We start from the raw sequence: 21,345 nt of genomic DNA, 5'->3' as shown, positions 1-21,345 counted from the left end.
TTAAGAAGAAATGTCCCTCTATTTCACCTGCTTCTCTTCCAATTAGTAGTTGCCCACCTCTTGGGAGCATAATTAAGAGGTCTCTAGTTTGCCTAAGGAAACGAATTAAAGAAATTGTAAAAATGCAACTGTAATAAATGGGCAATATATAGCCATTATGTCCCCAAAATCCATATTCATGCTTATGCATTGCTACTTTAATGATTTGATATTTACCTATATAACTCATGTGATTATAAATAAGGCCGATTGCCTTGGGAGCCAGCATAGCACAAGAGGAGTAATGACCCCTCTCTTTGTTCCAAAAGGCTCACACAGGCACTTTGTTTGAGCAGTAAATACATGTGGTAGAAACTGATACTTCTTAGTTTTGCACTTAATGGCTATTGGCTGCCAGCAAACTACTTTGAGTAATTAGTAGTTGTGGCTGTAAGAAGCCCCAGGACTGATGAAGTGTCAAGCAGTGGGGAAGGCCTGCTCTGAAGGGCAGTCTTTAATCTGCCAGGGCTCCCAGAAGGATTAAAGGTTGTGCCGAGTGTTCCTGCCCTTTATCCAAGGGATGCATCTTGCTGAACTTCACTTGGAAGTCTTGCAAGTACAAATCTACCCTGATAAAATATTAAAAACTGCTGGAGTGTTCCACGTCTCAGGACCTGAATGGCAGTGAGGAAGGACAGTTTCAGAGTGCCCTGGGTGGGGAAGGGGGGACACACCACATTCCCCTGCGCAGGATGCTAAAGGTCTACTTAAATAATGGCCTATTATTAACTCATGGTCAAGAGAAATGGTGATAAAAACAATTTATGAAGCCTGACATGAACTTGGGGCATTTACTTCTAGGTGTGTTTCCTATTCAGTCATATTGATGAGTGATGATGGAAGAACAGAATCTCTCTGGTAGATTTTATTGGAAATACTTTTGCTCTTTACCAGAATTACATTTTATTGAGGTTATTTATGCAGTCCCTGTAATTATTTTATGTGCTGCATTGCCGTTCTATGTAATGTTTGTCGCTTCAAAAAAGAAAAGATGAGCCTTTGCATCCAAAGTTGATCCACGTATCTTGAGCCTTACCTTTTCTTGCCACGTTTGGAGATGTTAATAAATGGCTGGTTTTCAGGAATACTGCACTCTTCCTGCTTCCTTTCATTACATTAGCCGAGGTTCCACCAGATGAGACATTTGCAGGGTTAAGACTTCCTGCCGAGGTTCCGACTTTGGACGGAGGGATTGAAGCTGTGGCGTTGCTGGAAGTCCTTAATTGGAACCACATTGGTGGCGGTGGCAGCGGAGGGGCCGGGGCAGCCCGAGCCAGAGCAGGGCTTCGTTCTCTCGGTGTACAACTCCTGCCTGTTCCCTTGCCCCTGAGCTGCGGCCGCTGGAGCTCAAGGATGGCATTTGCCACAAGTGAAGCGCGTCGTGCCAGAGCCGTGCTGAGCTGAGCAGCCCTGTGTCCTGGGGAGCAGTCAGACCTTCTGCCCCGGGATTTGGGCGCGCGTTCCAGCTGGCACCTGCGGGATTCCCAGCAAGCAGAACATTTGGGATAATTCTGTGCCGTAGCAGCGCCTCTGGGCTCTGCCCCAAGGGGCTGTGGGGGTGCACTCATTGCAGTGACGTGGGACAAGGCGCTGGAATGTTCTGCCAGTGAGCTGGGAAGGGGTTGTGGAAGTTGGATGTGTTTAATGTCTCAGAAAGGAAAAAAAAAAATGGTTTCACATGGAATTTCTACTGCGGGGGCTGTTTCCACCTCGGTAGAGCATCCTACAGAGTGGCAGTTTGAGGGAGTGTATTAATAAACAACATAAATATTAATATGCTTATCAGTAAATATATTTTTTAAGGTATTTCTCAGGAATAGGAGAAGCAGGGATTTTTGCTGGCCTGGTGTCTCAGGAGCTTTTTCAGTACTGTACTGCTCTTACTGAGCAGTAGGCACCAGCTTAGAGCAGCAATATGGGAGATATTTTAATCCAAGGCAGTACAGTGACATTTCTCTCATTTTTTCATCTGAAATTGAAAATGAGCTCTTTGAGCTTCTGTATCCAAAGCGAGCTGAGGCTCTATTTTAGAAGTTGTGTCTGTCTGTGTGCGCTGCGTTTCGCAGGCAGGATGTGCCATATTTGCAATTAGCAGCTCTGGCAGCCTGGCTGATGGCTCTGATTGCGAGGGGGAGGCTGCGAGCAGCTCAGGACTGGAAATCCTGGACACCAGAGGCAGCTCCCATCGCGGCTCTGCTGCTCCTTCTCGGGCTTTGCTCCCGTCAGGGAAGGGACGTGGAGAAGACCAGGCTCCCCTTAAACACTGAGGCTGACAAAGGTGTCACGCTGTGTCCGAGGCTAAAACCTGGCCTGAGCCTCTGGGGTTTTTAAGTTTTGTGTCCTGAGGGGAATACTGCTATCAGCAGATGTCCCAGGAACTCTGGAGTTTATCAGCACCTTCAAAAGTATTTTTTATATTTTCTTTTAGAAATGATAACATGTCAAGATTTATACTTAAATCACTTAAAAATGTGTTTGGACTCAAGGACCTTCAAAAGTATTTTTTATATTTTCTTTTAGAAATGATAACATGTCAAGATTATACTTAAAAGTAAATTACTTAAAAATGTGTTTGGACTCCTTCAGAGAATTCAAAACTTGTACTACTGGATGATGTGTATACATTAAATTAACCACGACAACAGGGTCCAGTTTTTGAAAGAATACTCTTGGAAAAGTCTGTGTATGCTTTTAAAATTGCATTAACACATTTTGTTGGATTTCCAGCAAAAGACTCCAGTGTTAGGTCTATGTTTAATAGCTGTCCTTAGGTACCTGCCTAAACTTAGTCACTTGGAAATTCTGTTGTCAAGAAAAAGTGAAGGCTTACAGGAGTGGGAGACTATTGCATACTAAAAAACATATTTCAAATATGGACTGACACTTTGTTCACATGTGATTTGTTTGTATATATGTTATCTATTATTTTTTAAGCAAAACCTAATCCAGTATCCCAGTGTTTTGCTGTAGCTGATTTTATAAGTCACGTGTGCTCTTCAGGGTTACGAGGATGTAAAGCTGTGTTTCTTTTCCTCTCCACAGTGCCCCCATGCCCTACCTCATTGGAATACACTTAAGTTTGATGGAGGTAAGACTCTCACCATTTCTGAAACTATATATAGTGGTATGATTTAGAGCCAGATTCTGCTAGCAATTACACATTCATTCATATGCTTAAAAATGCAATAACCCTGTTAATTTGGGAGTGCTGGGGGAATTGAGTGAGGCATACATGGTAATGTGGAATGTTCAGGAGCCTGCTTTGCTCCCCGGTGCTCCTTGGGCAGATTTCCCGTTCGCAGCTCGGCGGTGACAAGCTCACGTCGTGCTCCCCTCCCCGCCCTGGGCCTTCATTTAATCACTTCAGTGCCTTGCTTGGACTCAGGCACAAAGGCAGAGTCGGTATTAAACCACAATGTTGACAGTTACAGTTCTCTTTTAGGCTTTTGCAGACAGATTGTAATTTTTTAAATGTTCAAAAGATCTGAAAAGAAGGAACTTGCAGTTAATGTTAACACAAAGCTGGCAGAGCACCAGCCCTCACAGAAAGCTTCTCCTATAAACAATTCCCAGTAATTCGTGTGACTTTTTTAAAAAAAAAACTCTAGAAGTGGAAATAGCACATTTGCTTTTGCTTCCAGTACTGGTGAAACAGTGGATGACTTTCCTCAAAAGCATCTGGGGGGACAACAAAAGGTGCTGAGTTAAGGTGCCTCTGAAATCCTCATCCCCCCTGACTGTGCCCCTGCCCCAGGAGTGCTGGGTGGGAAGAGCCATTCCTGCCTCCTGGGGACAGGGTTGGACAGCTGGCTCTGCACGTGCCCTGGACAGGAGGGCACCTGTGTCCCTGTGTGTCCTGTGTGTGGAAATGGGTACAGAAGTACCCCAGAGAGCTGGGATTACATCACATAAAGGAATTGTTCTTGTATTGCACATAAAAATGTGTCATTTCTGGAAATATTGGTTAATATTCTTTCACTAGGGCAAATGTGTGTAATAATGATGCCCTGTGTGTTTGTGTGTGCTGTGTAATATCCCCCCTTTTTCCAGCATTAATGGGAGGTAATTTTAGAAGGCAGTTTTTTCATGAAAAGATAGATTAAATGTACAGGATGTCTTTTTTCTTCTTAGCATCCTGGCTACAGATGATTTTTTATGCCCTTTATACTGCTAAACCAAGTAAAGAATTGCAGTACAATGTGTTTGTGAATAACCAATTGGTTAAAAAGTCAACACATACTTTTTTTTGCACATCATATGCTTCTGTTCAAGGGGTTACTCATAATCACCCTTGGATACTGCACAGACAGGAGTGTGGGAATATCTGGGAAGAAATGCATTCTTCATATAGATCAAATTTTCTGCCCCACATCCATCCCAGGCAATCAATGGTGTGATTATTGTGGTATCTGTAAAAGATGGAAGAGAGCTGCTAGGGGCTGGGAGAACATCTCCATGCACACACTTGGCAGCTTTCATAGATATTTGTGCTCACAGCGAGCTCTGTGGTTGGCCTGGGAATGGATATAGAAAAGATATTTAATAATTACACCTTGGAGTTGCTTTGTGTGATGTCTCACTCCTGCTTTGCTCCAGAAATCCATTGCCTCTTCCTTTGTCTCTGTGTTTCAGACTGCAGGGCTCTGTGGGCCTTCCAAACTCCATCTGTAAAAACTCAAAAAAAGGAGTTGTTCTTGGAGAAGCCAATTTTCATCCATTTTAGTAACTTGTGAAAAAATCTGTTTAGTACTAAATCCAGTCTGGCTTTTGAATAGCCAGAGATTCTGGAACACAGACATGCTTTGGCAAAGTACAGTTATTCAAAGTGCCTTATCAAATAAATTAAATAAATAAACCAAACTGTTTTCTCTGCTCTTATGGATAAATTCAGTTACAGACAGAACTGCATCTTGCAGCTAACTCTGCTTTTTCCATTGAAAAATAACGTAAAATTCCACAGTGGCTGCTGGATCTGTCTGGTGGCAAGTGCTGCAGAATTTTGTGCCCTGAGCAAGGGAAGGTGACATTTGTCACCTGAGCTGGACCCTCCTAGGTTGCCTCTAGTTTGTGGTGCTGAATTCTCACTCTCTTTGTCCCTTCCTTCATATGTAAAGTTGTGTGGTCTTTTTGTTTAGAATAACATTGTAGTTGCAACAGCTCAGTTCTTTTTCTCATGACCTGTCAGTTGTGTTTGTTTAAAAATATATTATCTTTTCCATACCAAAATAATTTTATAAACTAGAACTACAAACCATTATTCAATATTCCTTTTTCTGTAAATGCTGAGATTGCACAAGTAGGACTTTAGAAGTGTTCTGGTAATGACATGTCCCAGTGTCAGGATAGGGGGCTCATCCCCAGCCTTGCACTGTGCCTGAGGCAGGTGGACCCGTGCCCTGCTGTGGAGCCCAGGAGTGCTGCAGGTAGGTCTGGGCTCAGCCTCTGCCCCAGCACCTCCCAGGCTTGGATTTGTCCTTGTGCCAGCACTCATCTTGCCAGGGAAGGCAAGATGGGTTTGGGATATAGGAAACAATTATTTTCTACCTCTAGTCTTGTTTCTGTGGGTTTTGCTATCCCAGTGTTGGAATGGGGCCTCTGGAAGAAGCAGAAGTGTTGGTGACTTTAAACAAAATCCAGCCTCTCTCAGCTCGACAGATCTTTCCTGAACTGTTTGGTACCTTCAAGTTAGTTTGCAGTTTCTCGTGTTCCACGGGGGCTCTGTAGGAGGAACAGTTATTTTAATGGAAAATGACAAATTTTTCTTATGATTAAAATATCAAGCCTATCCATTGACTGTTAAATCTAATTTGCTGTGACTGAAATGTTCTCCAGTGAGATAAGATAATCTCCTGTTATAGGTCAGAGGGCTCCAACTGATTTATGGGGGAAAACCTTGGTAGAAAATACAGAGCTGTGTTTTATGCTCTTATTTTTCAGCTTTTCTATCATCACCTAGTTAGTCATTCTTTATAAGATTTCCATTTAGCAATCCATAAAGTGACTTCAAAGAAGGCTAAAAGTTTATAAGCTGTTGGATAAGCAAGGCTGGAGCTATCACATGAATAATGGAACATGCTTATGGAACTAATTGAATTCATATTAGATGAAGATAAGTACTTAGTAGTGATAAATAATGAGATAGGAAAATGAAACTCTATCAAAAGAACACACCCCTTTCTTTATCTTTTTTTTCTGCCCGTGCACTGTAGGCTGTTTTAGCCTTCAGATTACATAAAACTGCCCCGTGTGTCGGAAGCTCTGGCAAACTTAGTTGCAGCCCTTTACATTTTGTCAGAGAAAACGATTGTTTCTGCAACTGTTTGTGTAGGAAGGTTATCAGAGTGATGGTGCTGATGGAGGGGAGTGCCCTTGACCTAGGAGCTCCCTGCTGGAATCCGGGCACATGTGGTTTGGATTGACTGCTGGGGATGGCTGTGCTGGGCTCGGAGCTGTGCAGCTCTGGGATCCACTTAGGGAACAGCCACCCTTCCTGCTCTGTTTGGGGCACACACCCAGCCTTTACAGTTAGAATTAGAATTGGAAAACTATTTCATATATTTTTTATTAATATTCCAGTTATTCAAGAACTTTTTCTGGGACTTCAGAACTGTAATTCTTACAAGATTATCCAGAATTTGTGTGTGAAGCTACACATTGCATTTCAGAATGTTCTTCTAACCTTTCTCCTAAGGAAAGAGGACACTGATGTATATCATAAAAGCTATATGAGTAGATTTTTGTTTTGCTTCAACCTGATATCAGCAAAAATGTTCCTGTGAGGAAAGCAATGCTCAGAGAAATTCCTGTTGTGTGACTGGTGGTAGGACACGGAGGCTGATCTCACCTGGTATCAGTAATGCCTCCTGTGCAGCCAGGGGAGTGGAGCTGGGGCTCTCAGAACCCCCCACATGCTTTTGGGGAGCACTTTTTGGCACATTCCCCTGCTCCTGTTCGGGGTGAGGATGCCCTGCTCGGGATCCAGTGTGACCTCAGCCCAATTAGCGTGCACTGAATCTGAGCTAACGAGCCCTGAGCACGGGTTCTGTGTTCTGTGAGCTTGGGCTCAGGCCTGACCCTGCCATGGGGGTCCCCTTCCCAGAACACACCCTGAGAATTCATTGACCACTGGCATCTGCCGCTGGTACTGTTAATTGTTAATTATATTTTTGATTGGGGTGAGAAGCGTTAATTAGCTTTTCCCACCCATTTATACTTAGTAAATCAATGCTTCCTCTACCTGTAACTGAGGAAGTGCAGCTTTTCCATTGGATTTTAATGGAGGGTTATAGATTAACTTAAATCCAGGTCTTAAACCCCTAAATGCAGTTTAGCCACTCACAAATATTCCCAATATGGCTGTACATGGTTTCAGGAATATTGATAAAAATGCATTTAAAATGGGGTAGATTACTTATGGAATTGTCTTTTATCTAGTTATTGGGGAAATAGAAATAAGAACCCTGTTTTAATGAGGGGTTCTGGGGGCATGTTTGAGGGTGAGTTTCCAGAAGCCCAGCCCTGCAGTACCTAGCAGGCTTCCCCAGAAGCAGAGAGGTTTTTCTCGTGTGCCACAGCGCCGGGGCAGCACGGGTGCACTTTGTCACTCAGTTGGCAACAGCTGCTTGTGATAAGGATCTGGGGAATCACCTGTAGAGGCTCGGGGTGCCCGGGCGGAAGGGTGGGAGATGGGCTGGGGGGGCAGCCCACCTGCTGTGCCCGGATCAAAGGGCCCCGGGGTCAGGGGGCACATCCCGCTTAAGCAGAGCTGTCTGCTGAATAGCCATTTCAGATTGTAAATCTGGCCGTGATTTCATTAAGTCCTTCTGGCTGCTCTTGGGGCATGAAATAATAAAATTTTATATCCGCTGCCTTTCCTGCTTCTGGCAGCCAGATTGACACATTGTTGTCTGCAGCGTTGTGGTGTTTTCCTTAAGAAAATAAATGGAAACTATTAATTCAGTAGAGACAAGTCATTAAGCAAATGGATTTTAGACTTGTTGTGAATCATACTTTCTTAAGAATTTCAAACCTAGTGCACAGGCTCGCTAGAATGTTAGTTTTTGTTAGGAGTTCTGCCTTTCCAAAAGAATCGGTGGAAGGTATCACCCTTTTACTCTTACAACATTTTTTAAGATGCTGATCACGTTTGTATCTGGTTATAAAACCTCATGATCAGCTTGGTTTATGTTTTGGCAGCAATTTAGCCGCGAAGTTACGCAAACCTGGTTTGTGGGAGGAAAGGCAGGGGTGCTGGTGTTTGATGGTTGTGGAGGTTTTTTCGTTTTGTTTTAAATTAAACTATTCAATGAAATTGTTCACCTGACAGAAGTTTAACTTGGGATTCCTTTATGGCAGAAAATGCAGAACCTGCCAAGTGTAGCCAGTGATGATAAAATAGCATTTAGTAAAACTGGTGTTATTGTTATGGATGAATACTGCTTCTAGAGTGGGATGGAGGAGCACCCCTTAATTCTTCTATTAGAATATGGTTTCTGTGTTTTTGTGAACTTCCACATAAAACATTTAAATGACTCAAGTGTTTGGCTGTCTGTGAGCAGGGCAGGCACCCGGACTGCGCTTATTTACGGACCTGGTGTTTAAGGCCCCCCGGAGTTTGTTTGAAAAGTTAAGAGATTTTCACAGTAAAGGTGCCATTTCTGAAATTTAAAGTGCTCTTTTCACCAGGAGATAAGTTCTCTCTGATTAAGTCAGTAATTCTTACTAAGCCATGTTTATAGAGGCCATAAACAATGGGTTCAGTGTGCTTGTTAAACCAGCTTTCCATACCTCTCCACTCTTTTAAAAAGAGACATTTAAAATAAAAGGCAGGTGTAGATGTTAGTTTGATTTAGATGGATTTTAGGTGATTAATTATGGCTACAAGTAATTGGGCAAGGATGGTTAGGAAAGGTTTGCAGGAGTGAGATGTGATGCACATTTTCTCTGAATCTCTCCTTTTGACTCAGTACATCCCTGACCTTTGGGAAAATGAGATAAGGGATCTGTGATGTTCATATTTCCTCTTGGTCCTTGCTTGTCCACATTTCTTTTCAGCAAAATATGAACCTACTGAATACTGTCCAGTCTGTTGCACAGGTTATCACTTGTAAAACTTTGTTTAGCTCTTCAGGAAGTTGTGAAATGTGGACTGGGGCTGTGTGTGGCTTGTGGCTGTCCCTTCCCATTCCTGAAAATTATGACAACACACAAACTGTATGTGGGAAAAATGACCTATGTGTTGTTGTGATTCACAGAATCCAGTGGGGTTTAATGTGAGAATTGCAGCTGAATGATGGGAATTGTTACTCAAATTCCAACAAGAGAGCAAATACTGTGATTTCCATGTTGGTTGGGCTGATTAGGTGCCAGGTTTAGTGAAAGAAGCATGTGATTATTTAACAAAAGCCCTTATAACTGCCTGATACTAGCTGTATCAAAGGTGGTACTGACAGGAGAGATGACAAAACCAACTAAAGATTAAGGTGAACTGGTCAGTCTGCATTTCTGTAGAATGAGCCACAATTTGACCATCAAAAAATTACACATTTTGAATGCATTGCAAGACAGATGCTATTAATCAAGTCAGTCTCCAGTGTTTTATTAAATCTGAGGGCTGGTCTCAAGGGAAATCCACTGCCTTTATACAAATACTGCAAATCTTTACAGTGAGGCTGAGCTCTTGGTGGTGCAGAGTTTATCAGCTTCCTTTTGGATATGATGATTTCAGTGATCACACTGAACAGCATTTACAGTCCCTGTAGCATGAGGGCATCCTTCTGGGTCATCCCCCGTGGCTGAGCCTGCCTGGAGCAAGCCTGTTCTGTGCTCCAGACAAGCCCACGTTTGGCTGAAGGGGAGGTGCAGACTCAGCAGCAGAGGGACAGAAACACCCTGGCACGTTCACCACGCTGTGCTGCTTCTTCGGCAGCAAGCAGGAGAAGGCTTTCCTTCCTCCTGTCTTGTCCTGCCAGCGCTGAGGCTGACAAGCTTCTGGCTTTGGTTAAGTACTTTGCAAGACCTTTTTGTTGGAGGTTTTTAGACTCCTCTGAGTATAAGTGAGATTTTTAATTTTCTGAAACAGGAAGGAGCAATCAGTTTGTCTGGTGCTTCCGGACTCCTAGAAGGAGCGAGGCTCCTGGATTGCTTTAGAGTTTATCAGATGCAGCCAACGGGGTGACCTTTGGTTCCTGCAAGCAAAGTACCTGGTTTGTCAGGCAGTGCTGCTGCTCTTTATATGGAAAGCATTAAATGTAATATTCTTCTATTTAAGTTAAAGAAATGTCTCATGAAGACCTGAACTTAAACGTCTACAAAGTGGGTTTTATGGTTGTTGGGGTTTTTTTCAGCCCTAAGTACACAGCAGTTTGCTTTATAGACAGAGGACTGAGCCTTGAAAACTGAGGGTAATTATTTAGCTGCCTAAGGCTCAACTTTGCCATTGTTTTAGGACTTGAGTTCCTTTCTTTTAAAGGAAACAATTCCCTCCACCCCACAAAACCTTAATTAAAAATTGAGTATGTTTTTGTTCATTTTCCTGCTCAGTAACTTTCATTTGGTCCTGCGTGTACTTAGGTAGGTACTTAAACATTTTTTACAGTGTCACTGGGAAATTTCCTCAATTACCATATTCTATAATTCCAGTTTTTCTGGTTTGGAATTTTCAAAGCTTTATTTGAAGAGATTAAACCTGTGTAATTAGTCAGTCAAAAAAAAAAAAAATTCAAGTCTCCTGTTAGTGGAAGAAATGTTGTTTAAATGCTGCTCTGTTTGGTATCAGTGACTCATTTACTGTTGATTAAGCAGGGAAATCAAGCCTGGCAGTGCTTAAATTTGCTTAGATCACAGATACCTTTAGACACTCAGAGTCACAGGTACTGATGATCATTCTTTTGAGAAATAGGTTGTTCTTTTCTCTTTAATGTGTAAGTACTGTTACAGAAGATGTGAACTTTAGACTAGATCAGAAACTTTCCCTCAAGTCATGGGAACAGAAGAAGAAAGTTCAGACTTGCTGACCAGGATATGGTGGAATTAAATTTCTCCTGGCTTTGGTTTTTTCCCCCAATTTTAATTATTTACTGATTAGGTTCTCATAGGATCCAGTTTACTTAAATGCAGTTGTACACTTGTCTTTATTAGACTTCCAAAATTCAACCTGGAATTTGGAAACCAGTTCCCATCCCTGACTTAATGCAACTCTCAACCCCTGGGAAATCCTCTCTTTATTGTTATTTAAATGAATTTCCAAATATAAAAAATTTGTTTGAAATGCTGACTTGACTAGAAACTGGTAAATGTGCAAGTAGGACACCAAGACAAGCATTAGTAGAGGTGTTTGAAGTAAGTCTTTGCTTGAATAATCACAGACCCTCTGGTCTGACAAATTTCAGTGTCCGTGTTGTTAAGAACTTCCATCTGCCAACTGAAGGTTAATTTTTTTGTATTGTAAACTGAATAAATAAAACAAATGATGACGAAGTCAGGAATGTTGATTGTTTTTAAAATGGTTGTTCGCCATCACTTGTGTCCTTTATGCATAGAATTTAATTTCCCACACTTACATTTTCCTTTCCCTTTTCCTGAATTTGCTCACATATAGAAAGTAAGAAGCATGGCCCTGGAAGATGTGGTGATCCTTAACGTAGACACCAACACACTGGAAACCCCTTTTGATGACCTTCAGAGCCTCCCCAATGACGTGGTATGTATGGAGTGACTCATCCAAGGGTTCAGTTCCTGCTGGCTGTCACCGAGGGGTCTCACTGGGAGCTCTCCTGCTAGCACTGAACTGCTTTCCCTCAGCTCTTGCTGTCCCAGAGTGTTTGGGAATGTTTGTTTCAGCATTTACACATGTGCACTGAAGCCTCCCAGTGAAAATCAGCCAATGCTCACATGAGCTAGAAATCCTGCGTTTAGTTAAGTGTTGTTTCCAAATGAAACTGTGTGAGTTTTTTTCCGGTGACTGCTTCCAGGTGAGCTTTAAGGAATTTTATGCATTTTATACCCTGAGATATCATATGAAATGGATGCCTTCACATTCACTTCAATCACAGCTAGAATTCAGAACTCATTTTCTTTCTCATTCACTGTTCTTATTGGTAAATTATTTCATGTTTTTAATAACTTGATAGTAATGGTGTATAAATACTTGACATTTAATGGGACTCAAAGGCATCCCACTTACTGCTGCAATCATCTCCACTGAAGGAGCTGAGGAGAGAGCAGAGGAGTGAGAGTGTCAGGAGCTGTTTTCAAGGCAGACAGTGAATGTTTAGGACAAGGTGGCAGGGGAAAATCTGGATTTCCTTTGCTAGTTGGGAATATTGTGCTGACAGTCAGAGCTGAACATTTTTATGTGCAGTTGAGAAATAGAATTGATGTGCAGGGAGCTCAGTGTAAGCTGGTGTGTGAGGAGAAGCTGCAGTGAGGGGGAATGCCCAGTGCCTCCTGCTGTGACACCCTGGCATTCCAATGGGATCCCTTCTCCAAAACCAGGGAGCTCAGGAGGAAAGGGCCATCTTGATTGTGAACATTTTGGCTTTAGTCAAGCACTTAGTCTGTAAAAGTTGATTCCATTATTTTTTCTGGCATTACATAGTTTTTCATTTTGATTTCACTCCCAGCATCCAAATCTGCCAGCTGGTCACTGCTTGTGCCATTATCCACAACCCGGGAATGACAGACTTGTAAATTGCATGGAATTATGTAAGAAATGTCTGGGTACAGGGAGCATGGGGCCTCAAACATGTATATGATTTGTCAACAATCAAGTATTATATTAGATTTTATGAGACTTCATTAAAGGAGCTGTTGTGGGCACACTGTAGAACATCAGAAGAGACTTCTCCAATAAACACAGAACTTCAAGCTTTGGAATGTAATAAATTTTAAGAGACTTCCTTCCTTTCATTATTTACTTTTACTTCACTTTTATAACAGTAGAGAGTTGTGTTTTATTAGTTCAAATTTCTTGATTCAGTTTTCCACAGGTCTATTTAAGAGCTCCATTTTATCTCGGAGGATGCTGAGAGCAGAGCAGAGGAAGTGCTGCCAGCAAATTCAATTAACTGGCAGGGCTCACCAGTAGCATATATGGTGTATTTTTTTTCACAACTGCTATATAAATACAGCTGGGATTAATATTTTTCACAACAAAGCTTTAAGTCGAGTCGTGTTGCGTTGTGTAATTAATGTTTGGGCCGGGGTTTATGTGGGATTTAGCTGTGGCACACTGCTGCAGTTACCTGGATGAAGCAGCTCCTCCTCCAGGCCTCTCCCTTCACACGGGTCCAGAGTTGGCTTTGACCACTAGAGAGCAGCTGCTCTGCTGTGCAAGAATTGAATTTCTGTCAGTTCTTTCATGCATCATGTGTTTGGAACTGTAAGTGGATCAAGTTGTTCATCTCAGCAGGGAGATGCTAAAGCCAATCCATTATACTTTTTTTCTTTTCTTTTTTTTTCCTTTTTGCTTCCCTGGGAGATTTTGGGAGTGTGTTTCCCCACTGGTCTTAGTCTAAGTAGATGCATTTATGATCTGAGAAACTAAAATGTCTTCAAGAGTTTCCTGATCATAAATGCCTGTTATGTCAAACTATTCTGCCAGTTTTGCTACTTAATGTGAGCAGTGAGCAATTCATGCACTGCTGAATAGGCAAAATTTACTTTGCTAAATTAAATCTATCTATATTCATCAGTGAGCAAAAACATCATCTCTGTGGTGCATTCACCATCAGGTAATTAATCCAGTGGAAAATTTCTAAAAGCTGTTTTCCTTCTCTCCTTGAACTGCTTTTTAAATCAAGTGAATGAAGTCTTATGATTATTTTAGAGCCTCAGGTAGTGAGCTGTTCTTGAGTTTCATAATAGTGATGTTGCTGCCTAAACTGGTTATTGGAAATCAAGAATAAACTCTTGTTTATTCTTTAATTCTTAGGATCCAAACAAATGTAGGACCCAGTGGAAAGGTCTTTCCAGTTGGAATTTGTGTCCAGAGGAGCTGGACAGAATTGAGGCAGTTCCAGCAGAGTCAGCTCAAGTTGTTCCTTTGCCCCAGTTTACCTCAGCAGTACCTGCTGGCTGTCAGGCTTCTGAAGTGGTCAGGTCATGTCCCTGAAAATCAAGATTTGTACTACTGTGTTACTGATTTACTATTTGAAACGTGAAAACCTGCCCCTTCTTCACCTTCTGCTTCTGATGGATTGCTGGAATCTGGCAGCATGAGAGCACCCTGGGAAGTAACTTTCCTTTTAAAATAATCAATATTAAAAAAAGAGATTTATTAAGGACTGTGATTACAATAAGTGCATCTGCTGCTGACAAGTCTCCTACACCACCGTCTGTGTTGCAACGAATAGCAAAGAGGGGGTAGGAATTTATTTTTTTTTATGCAACCCGTATGGATTTTTCATGTATTTCCAAATAAGTGTCATCTTCTAGTCATAGCTGTAGTCAGAGCCCCACGTTAGAAGGAATAAAGTGTAAGCTTGCTCTGTCAGCTCGTGGCTGTTGCTGAATGAAGGCCTGGGGGTGGCTGGGGCTCTGTGTGTCCCAGGCTCAGCCGTGGGGCTCCTGCTGCCCCTCTCCTGCGAGCCACCTGGGCTGCTGGTTTTCACACAGGGAATGAATGAGCTGCTTCCAGGGCAGCCAGGAGTACCAAACTGCAGCTCTGTAGCCAAACCATTTTCCTAAAGGTGAATCCATTTTTACTTCTTATGCTGTGTTTGCAGTAGAACATTTCTTGCTTTATTCATGTTGACAACTGAAAAGCCTTGGACCTAATTAAAAGAATTTCCACTAGCACCTTTACTGAACCATTTCATTCTGCTGCATTGCACAGATTGCATTCTGAAACATGGTGAGAGTTGAAATTGGACCTTTAAACTTCAACTGCCAGAAGTATAAAAATCTTCTTTAAAAACACTCTCAGGGTAGACTGCATGTATATGTGTCTGTTTGGCTAGAAATAATCCTCATTTTCAGCGGTCACAATTTGAGGTTTTTTTAAAGTATCACTGGCTCTTTAGGCAGGAAACAACCCTAATTCTGCTTGTATAGTCTACTTTGTATTACATACTAATTTTTTCCAAACAGTACACATGAGGGTGTTTTGGGGTGGATTTTTTTGCTACTTGTTAGTATATTTAAATGTGTTGTTATTAACTTTTTAAGTGACATGCCTATTGCAGTAATCCCACATCTGTATAAAATGGACACCCTATAGTGTTCGAGGAAGTAGCAAAATACCAGTCAATATTCTGCTTCTGTCCCAACCAGGGGAGCTGAAGCACAGAAAGGCTGTGACCAGCCCTCTGAATTCCTGGTTTGTTTAAAACAAAGCTTAGAGCTTTTTCCTTCTATATAGATGGAAGGTTCTGTATCTTCACATGAATGTTTACAGAAAACCCCTTATAAAAATGTTGGAGGTGGATTTGAAAGCTTCTCAGAGCTCTGGATATTTTATTATACTTTTAAGAACTACCTTTAAATGGTTTATATAACTTAATATAGAAAATAAAAGCATATTTCAGCCTTACAAGTCTAGACCCCTTCAAACATGAAGTATGCTGTTTGGGTTTGAAAATCTGGTGAAGCTTTTATATTTAGAGGATTACAGAACTCCTTGAGGAACGTTATTTCACTGAATAGGAGTCAGCTTATTTTACGGGCTTCAGACTAAATCTGGTATCATGTGTTATGTTAATATGGGTTTGTGGGCTCATTAATGCGTGGATCATTGGCATAAGCATTCAGATTTATAAACAGTGCTGGACACATTCGTGGTTATTTCTGTTAAGCTAAATAATGAAACGCCTTTTACAGCAGAATCTACAGAAGATTTAAAAGGAAATGTCTTTGCAACTGTTTTAGTAAACACAAGCGCAAAGATAACATCTAAAAGAAAAGTGAGTAGTGCCCAGCATGGACTATATTTATTATATTATTATTACATTTCTATATTTAACACCTCTGGAGCATGACAGGGAGTGCCTGTGGAGCCCAAAGCCAAGGCTGCTGAGGAGGAAGCTGAGCTGGGGATGTGCTACGGGAGGGATGAACTGAGGCACTCACAAACAGTTCAGGAAAATCAGGCAGGCTGGTGGCAACACCCAAGGCTGAGAACATTCCACTCATCTGCTAGGATTTTGGAGATATGGATGAGGCCACAGCAAGCTGTTGTTGGGAGATGGAGGATGGGAAGAAGGTCTTGAAAGTTAATTTGAATATTAAAACCATCAGCTTATATTTTATGAGGTGTAATTCATACTGTCCAAAAACAGTTAGTTAGTTAGAGGATCTGCTCACTCTCTCAATAATATTCCTGCAGCGTTTCTTGCATAGTGGGAATGAAGTACACAGAGCTACCCCATGGAGATTTTCAGTATGGCATTTGGAGAAGGAAGATTTGCCAGTTATTGGCTCTTTCTGTTAAATTCATCATATGGATATTTATAGAGTCAGTCGTGTTCTCCTGCAAATCGGGTCAACTGGGGATTTCCTGCGTTCCGTTTTCCCCCCGAAATTGCAGCTCCTGCCTGTTCTCTGTGTCAGGTATCTCACTAAACTCGGGCTTTGCCCGTGGCATGGCCGCGGCCTCTAAAAGCACCACCTGAATTCCTTTCCAGAACCAGCGCCCTGGCTGTTTGGGTTTGTCTTGCTCTGCGTTGTGTGAGATCTGAGCCTCAGCGTGTCCCGGTTCTGTCTGCGGCGTCAAAGGCCGTGAGGGAGCCGTGAGGGATCGTGAGGGACCCGTGAGGGAGCCATGAGGGATCGTGAGGGAGCCGCGAGGGGCCGTGAGGGAATCCTGAGGGGCGGCCGGGGCAGGACACAGCGGATCCCGGGCACGGCCGAGCCTTCGGCAAACAACTCCAAAAATGTGTGAGAACAGGCAAAAAGCTCCAAATTACTGAGAGGAAAAGTGTGAGGAGTAACGAAAACCGGGAGAAGCTGTCGGGACTGACATCAGAGGAGAGGAGGCGGGGCTGGGCGGGGAGTTGGGCCGGTGAAAGGCGGCGGCAGGGAAGGTGTTTAAGTTTCTGTCTTTGTTTCTCACTATCTGACTGTATTTTAACTGCCAATACATTAAATTAATTTTCCGCATTGGAGCCGGTGGCTCATGGGTACACATCTCCTTGAGCCCCCGAGCCTGGTGTGCGTGTTTCCCCCGAGTGCTGCTGAGGGGCAGCGGGAGGGCGGCTGGGCCGGGCTCCGGGAGCCTGCTGAGGGCTCAGCCAGGAGCACAGCCCTGGCGGGTCATCGCCCGTTCAGGCCCTGAAATGTGAGGGAACATAACCTTAAAAACCCCTTGTATTTGTGGCAAATAGATTTTTCAGACCTTCAGGATTTGTTCCTAGCCTTGGTGGTGATGGATGGCCTGGTTGTGTGGAGCAGTTTCTCTTACTAATCTGATGTTTGAATTAATTTAGGTGCAGTTGTTTCATGGATTCTAATGAAGAGTGACACAGTTTTATAGACTACCTTTAAAAGAGTACTCAACAGCATGTTAACAGTGGATTTTAAGTAGGAGGGAAGGTTCAGTGAAGCTTTTGGTATCCTATTGGTTTCTGAATAGAATTCAAACATATCTTAGAGAAGCAAAACAGCTTGAAAAGTAATGCTCTTAGAAATGAAAAATTCATCTCTGAATTCACAATATCACCTTTTGTCATAACTGCTGCTGTGGTTAGCACATTTTTCATTTAGCTGTGCCCCAATGTGTTGCTCTTTGTTTGTGATATGAGAGTGATCTAGACCTGCTGTGTGATTTCAGGTTTCTGCACTGAAGAACAGATTGAAGAAAGTCTCTACAACCACTGGAGATGGTGTTGCAAGAGCGTTTCTAAAAGCACAAGCAGCTTTCTTTGGGAGCTACAGAAACGCCCTGAAAATTGAACCTGTAAGTAGGCAATTAGTTGGCATAAAATGTAAATGTGCAGCTGTGGTGGAGAAAAAACCTAACAATTCAAAGTGTAGCATAACCTGCTTTTCCTAAGGTCAGCATGGTGGCTCTTTGGCTGACTAGTACTGAAAACAGTGTTCAGGTCTCCAAAATGAAAGAGGTACAACAAGCGTGATCCATCACACAGGGAAAGGCCTTCACATGGAAAGGTATGGGTCTTGCTTGGTTTTGAAAGCAGTCAAATTAGAGGAGAGATGACAGGAAAGAATAAATTAATGATCATAAGTGGTTAGTGCAGAGCTGAGCATTCCTTCCTCTGCAAAACTCGTATCTTCATTGTGTTTTTGTGTTAAAAGGTGGTGTATTTGGCATTTTCCTGCTCTTTGAAGATTAATGAAAAGATCTGGCCTGTAGACATGTGATAAATTTAATTTTAACCATGATGCTAAATGGTTACATGGCCAAAAGTTGGACTGTGGGTATAGTGTTTCTTGAAGACTTCAGTAGCTAAAGTCTCTCTGGTACTGTAGTTTGTCTTGTTATTTTTAAAGCCAGGAGGAAAACACAGCTCAGCCTGACTTTTAAACAGCCCAGTTATTGCCATCATTTCAATGGTTCATATTCAGGTTTCAAAAATTACTTTTCAAGTCAGCACAAGTCCTTCCACATCTTACTGGGGAATCAGTGTGTGTGGAAAAAATAAATTGTATGGACTTGTGTGTGTATGTCTGGGTGTAAGAACTGGGCTTTTAAAGCATCTCAGGTGAAATCATGGTGGTATTTAAAATGGGGGCCATACAAATGACAAAGATGGAAGCAGCGAGGCGCCCTGGCTGTGAGCCTCCTTTATCCCTGCTGGGGAGACACTGACTCCCCTCCATCCCTGCAGGCTTCCTTGTTCTCCAGTGCTCCTCCCTGTAGTTGCCAGGCAACTCTGGGAATATTGGTGTATGCTTTGCCTGGATGTGTGTGTGAGATTAACTAGTTAAGGGATTTATGAAGGAAAATAAAAATTTAAATTGCTGTTCTGGAAATACCATCTGGTATTTTGAAGGCTGAATGTTAAAGATGAACATTTGAAATGAGTTGACAGTGGCACGCCCCTAGAAAGTGCAACTTTGAGGGACAGCTAACCTGAGGAAGTAGCAGAAATGGTTTTGTTTGCTTCTCATTCCATCAAAGCAAACTTATAAATATAGCTGCACAAATGTGTCATAAAACTCACTTTAATAATCAGAAAGTGGAAATTTTCAGGGCTTTCTTTTCTAAGGCTTTTTGTAAATCAGCAGTTTGATTTGTGATTATACCTTTCAGTATTAAGATTTAGATAAAGCAAATTTGCAGGTGTTTCATGTTCATGTATCACCTTCACATGGAATAAGTACAGGGCATAAGTAATACCAAACATGAGATGGTTCTTTGCATTGCATGTCCTGTAACTCCAAAAACCTGATTGTTCTTTTAAAATCATCGATAATTAGAAAATACATTCAAAGAAGTACATACAGAATACATTTTCCTCCTTTCGTAGTTTCTGTCTCATAAGACAATTTAATTTCCTAGACTATCTCATTGGTATGAGCTGACTTTCCAGGATAAATGGTGTGAATCTATTTTTCATTATCCTGTGTTATTAGGCCCAGAATGTGTCACTGAGCAGGCTCTACATTCACATTATTATACTTTAGCATAGTGAGAGCTCATTCTGTTCAGAGGCTTTCACTTTAGAGATACAAGGTTCTGTAATGCACATATAAACAGAACACTGGCAATGAGTTTCTGTTGCCATGAACTTTCTGAGGCCTTTGGTAACTAGAAATTGCATGAGAAAACATATCTAGGTATACAGTTGGCAAGCATAGTAATAATAGTAATATTTACTAGACAAAATAACTGCTGCAGTGCTGTTTCCTACGGTGTTTCCCGTAGCTGCACTAAGCCAGTTTTAAATGCAGAGCAGTATCTGCTGGGTGTGATGTACTTACAGCCCCACAAAGCTCTGTTGCTATTAAGTCCAGTCAAACTCAGCAGCAGCTGGGTGTTCACTGGGCTGTACTGAGGCAGATTATCCTGATGCATATGGCTTAAATGTCTACCAGTGACACCAGTGTGAGCATTTTGTTCACTTGAATGACCTTTTTCAAATTCCCATTTTTTTTGTTGTTTACAGAGGGAATGTTTTTATCTCTTCTAAATATTTAGTTCACACAAGTAGGTCATCTTCAGCAGGACAGTCTGTGTAAAGGTGCTTGGTAGGACTGAGCAGCTGGGGATGTTGGGAAGCGAGGCTCAGATTTTCGGGATGGGAGCCGTGGCCGTGCACTTTCTTCTGCTGACACCTAGTGGTTCCAGGCATTCCAGTCGGACTCTCCCAGTGTTTGTGCAGAACAACCTCCCCACCTGTGGGTCGGGGTAAGCTCCGGGTGGGCTGGCCCGGAGCAGTGCGGTGTGGGTGTGACCCAGCAGGGTGTGGGGGCTGCAGGGCGGTGCTGCTGCTGCAGCCTCAGCCCTGTGGGGTTTGTCTCCATCTCGCGTGGGAGCTGCACTCCCGGCTTTGCTGGGACGTACAGGCATCCCAAATGACAAGAGTTCTGCCTGTTCTCTGGCACTGCAGTGACTGTGACAGGGCTGGTACCCGTGGGAAACCACTGGATTACATCCTGTTACTGTGCTGTAAATACTCCTCCATGAGTTACACCTTTCACATGGAACTGGGACTATGACTACTGATACCTCCTTGCATGCAGTGGGAACTACTGAGGATAAGTGAATCTCTGCAGTGAAGCATCAATTAATTCTCTTTGTCTTCACGGTTAATTATTCAGTTTTATTCAAGTTTATTTGCCTGAGCAAGCGTTAGTTGTAAACTGGATAATTCCTGGTTATTTGCATTGTTCTGAATTGATTTGGTTTAAATTTAACCTAAATATTCCTTGGATGCATCCACTTAGAAGAAAGCAGGAAATCAGAGGCAATGTGCTTTTCTATTCCCACGCTTTTTGTGTGCTTCCATTGATGAAATTATTTTCTAATTTGTGAACTGCTGATCTTAATATGAAACTACTTATTGAAACTCACAGATGTTTTATATACTCCAGTTTTCACACTGCTTTAGCTGAACTACCCTGGTGGAGGAACGTGTGTTATACACACATTGCTGCCTAAGTTCTGTTGTCCTGTCAAAACCTGATAATTTATATTTGGATTTTAAACAGAGAGGACAATGTACTATCAATTTTCATAATTCTAACTTTGATATGAATTTTCTCATAATATGATGCAATTTGAGCAGTGGTGGGGGAAGAAACCATTATGAATAGCAGGAAATAAGTTTTTTTCTTTTTCGACATAACACTCAGTTCAACTTAAGGAGATAATTAATGCATTAATTATTTTACAAGAATCTCTGG

The 21,345-nt window shown here is 42.2% G+C and overlaps 1 protein-coding gene across 7 annotated transcripts in view; it reads left to right on the top strand.

Moving 5' to 3' along the window:
• The window catches only part of DENND1A (DENN domain containing 1A), a 149,727-nt gene that overhangs the window by 77,142 nt on the left and 51,240 nt on the right, over positions 1-21,345 (top strand). For all 7 annotated transcript variants that reach the window (XR_005952829.1, XM_041406468.1, XM_041406472.1 and 4 more), the window contains exons 11-13: positions 3,082-3,127; positions 11,639-11,740; positions 17,807-17,932. Coding sequence is in view for 6 of the 7 variants with exons in the window: in XM_041406468.1 (XP_041262402.1) it covers positions 3,082-3,127; positions 11,639-11,740; positions 17,807-17,932 (274 nt within the window). In the remaining variant the exon portion in view is untranslated. The remainder of the gene's footprint in view (positions 1-3,081; positions 3,128-11,638; positions 11,741-17,806; positions 17,933-21,345) is intronic.

The sequence above is a fragment of the Onychostruthus taczanowskii genome, unplaced genomic scaffold (assembly GCF_017590055.1).
Source record: "Onychostruthus taczanowskii isolate IOZ18803 unplaced genomic scaffold, ASM1759005v1 scaffold25, whole genome shotgun sequence".
NCBI lineage: Eukaryota > Metazoa > Chordata > Aves > Passeriformes > Passeridae > Onychostruthus > Onychostruthus taczanowskii.
This window is presented reverse-complemented; position numbering and strand designations above follow the sequence as displayed.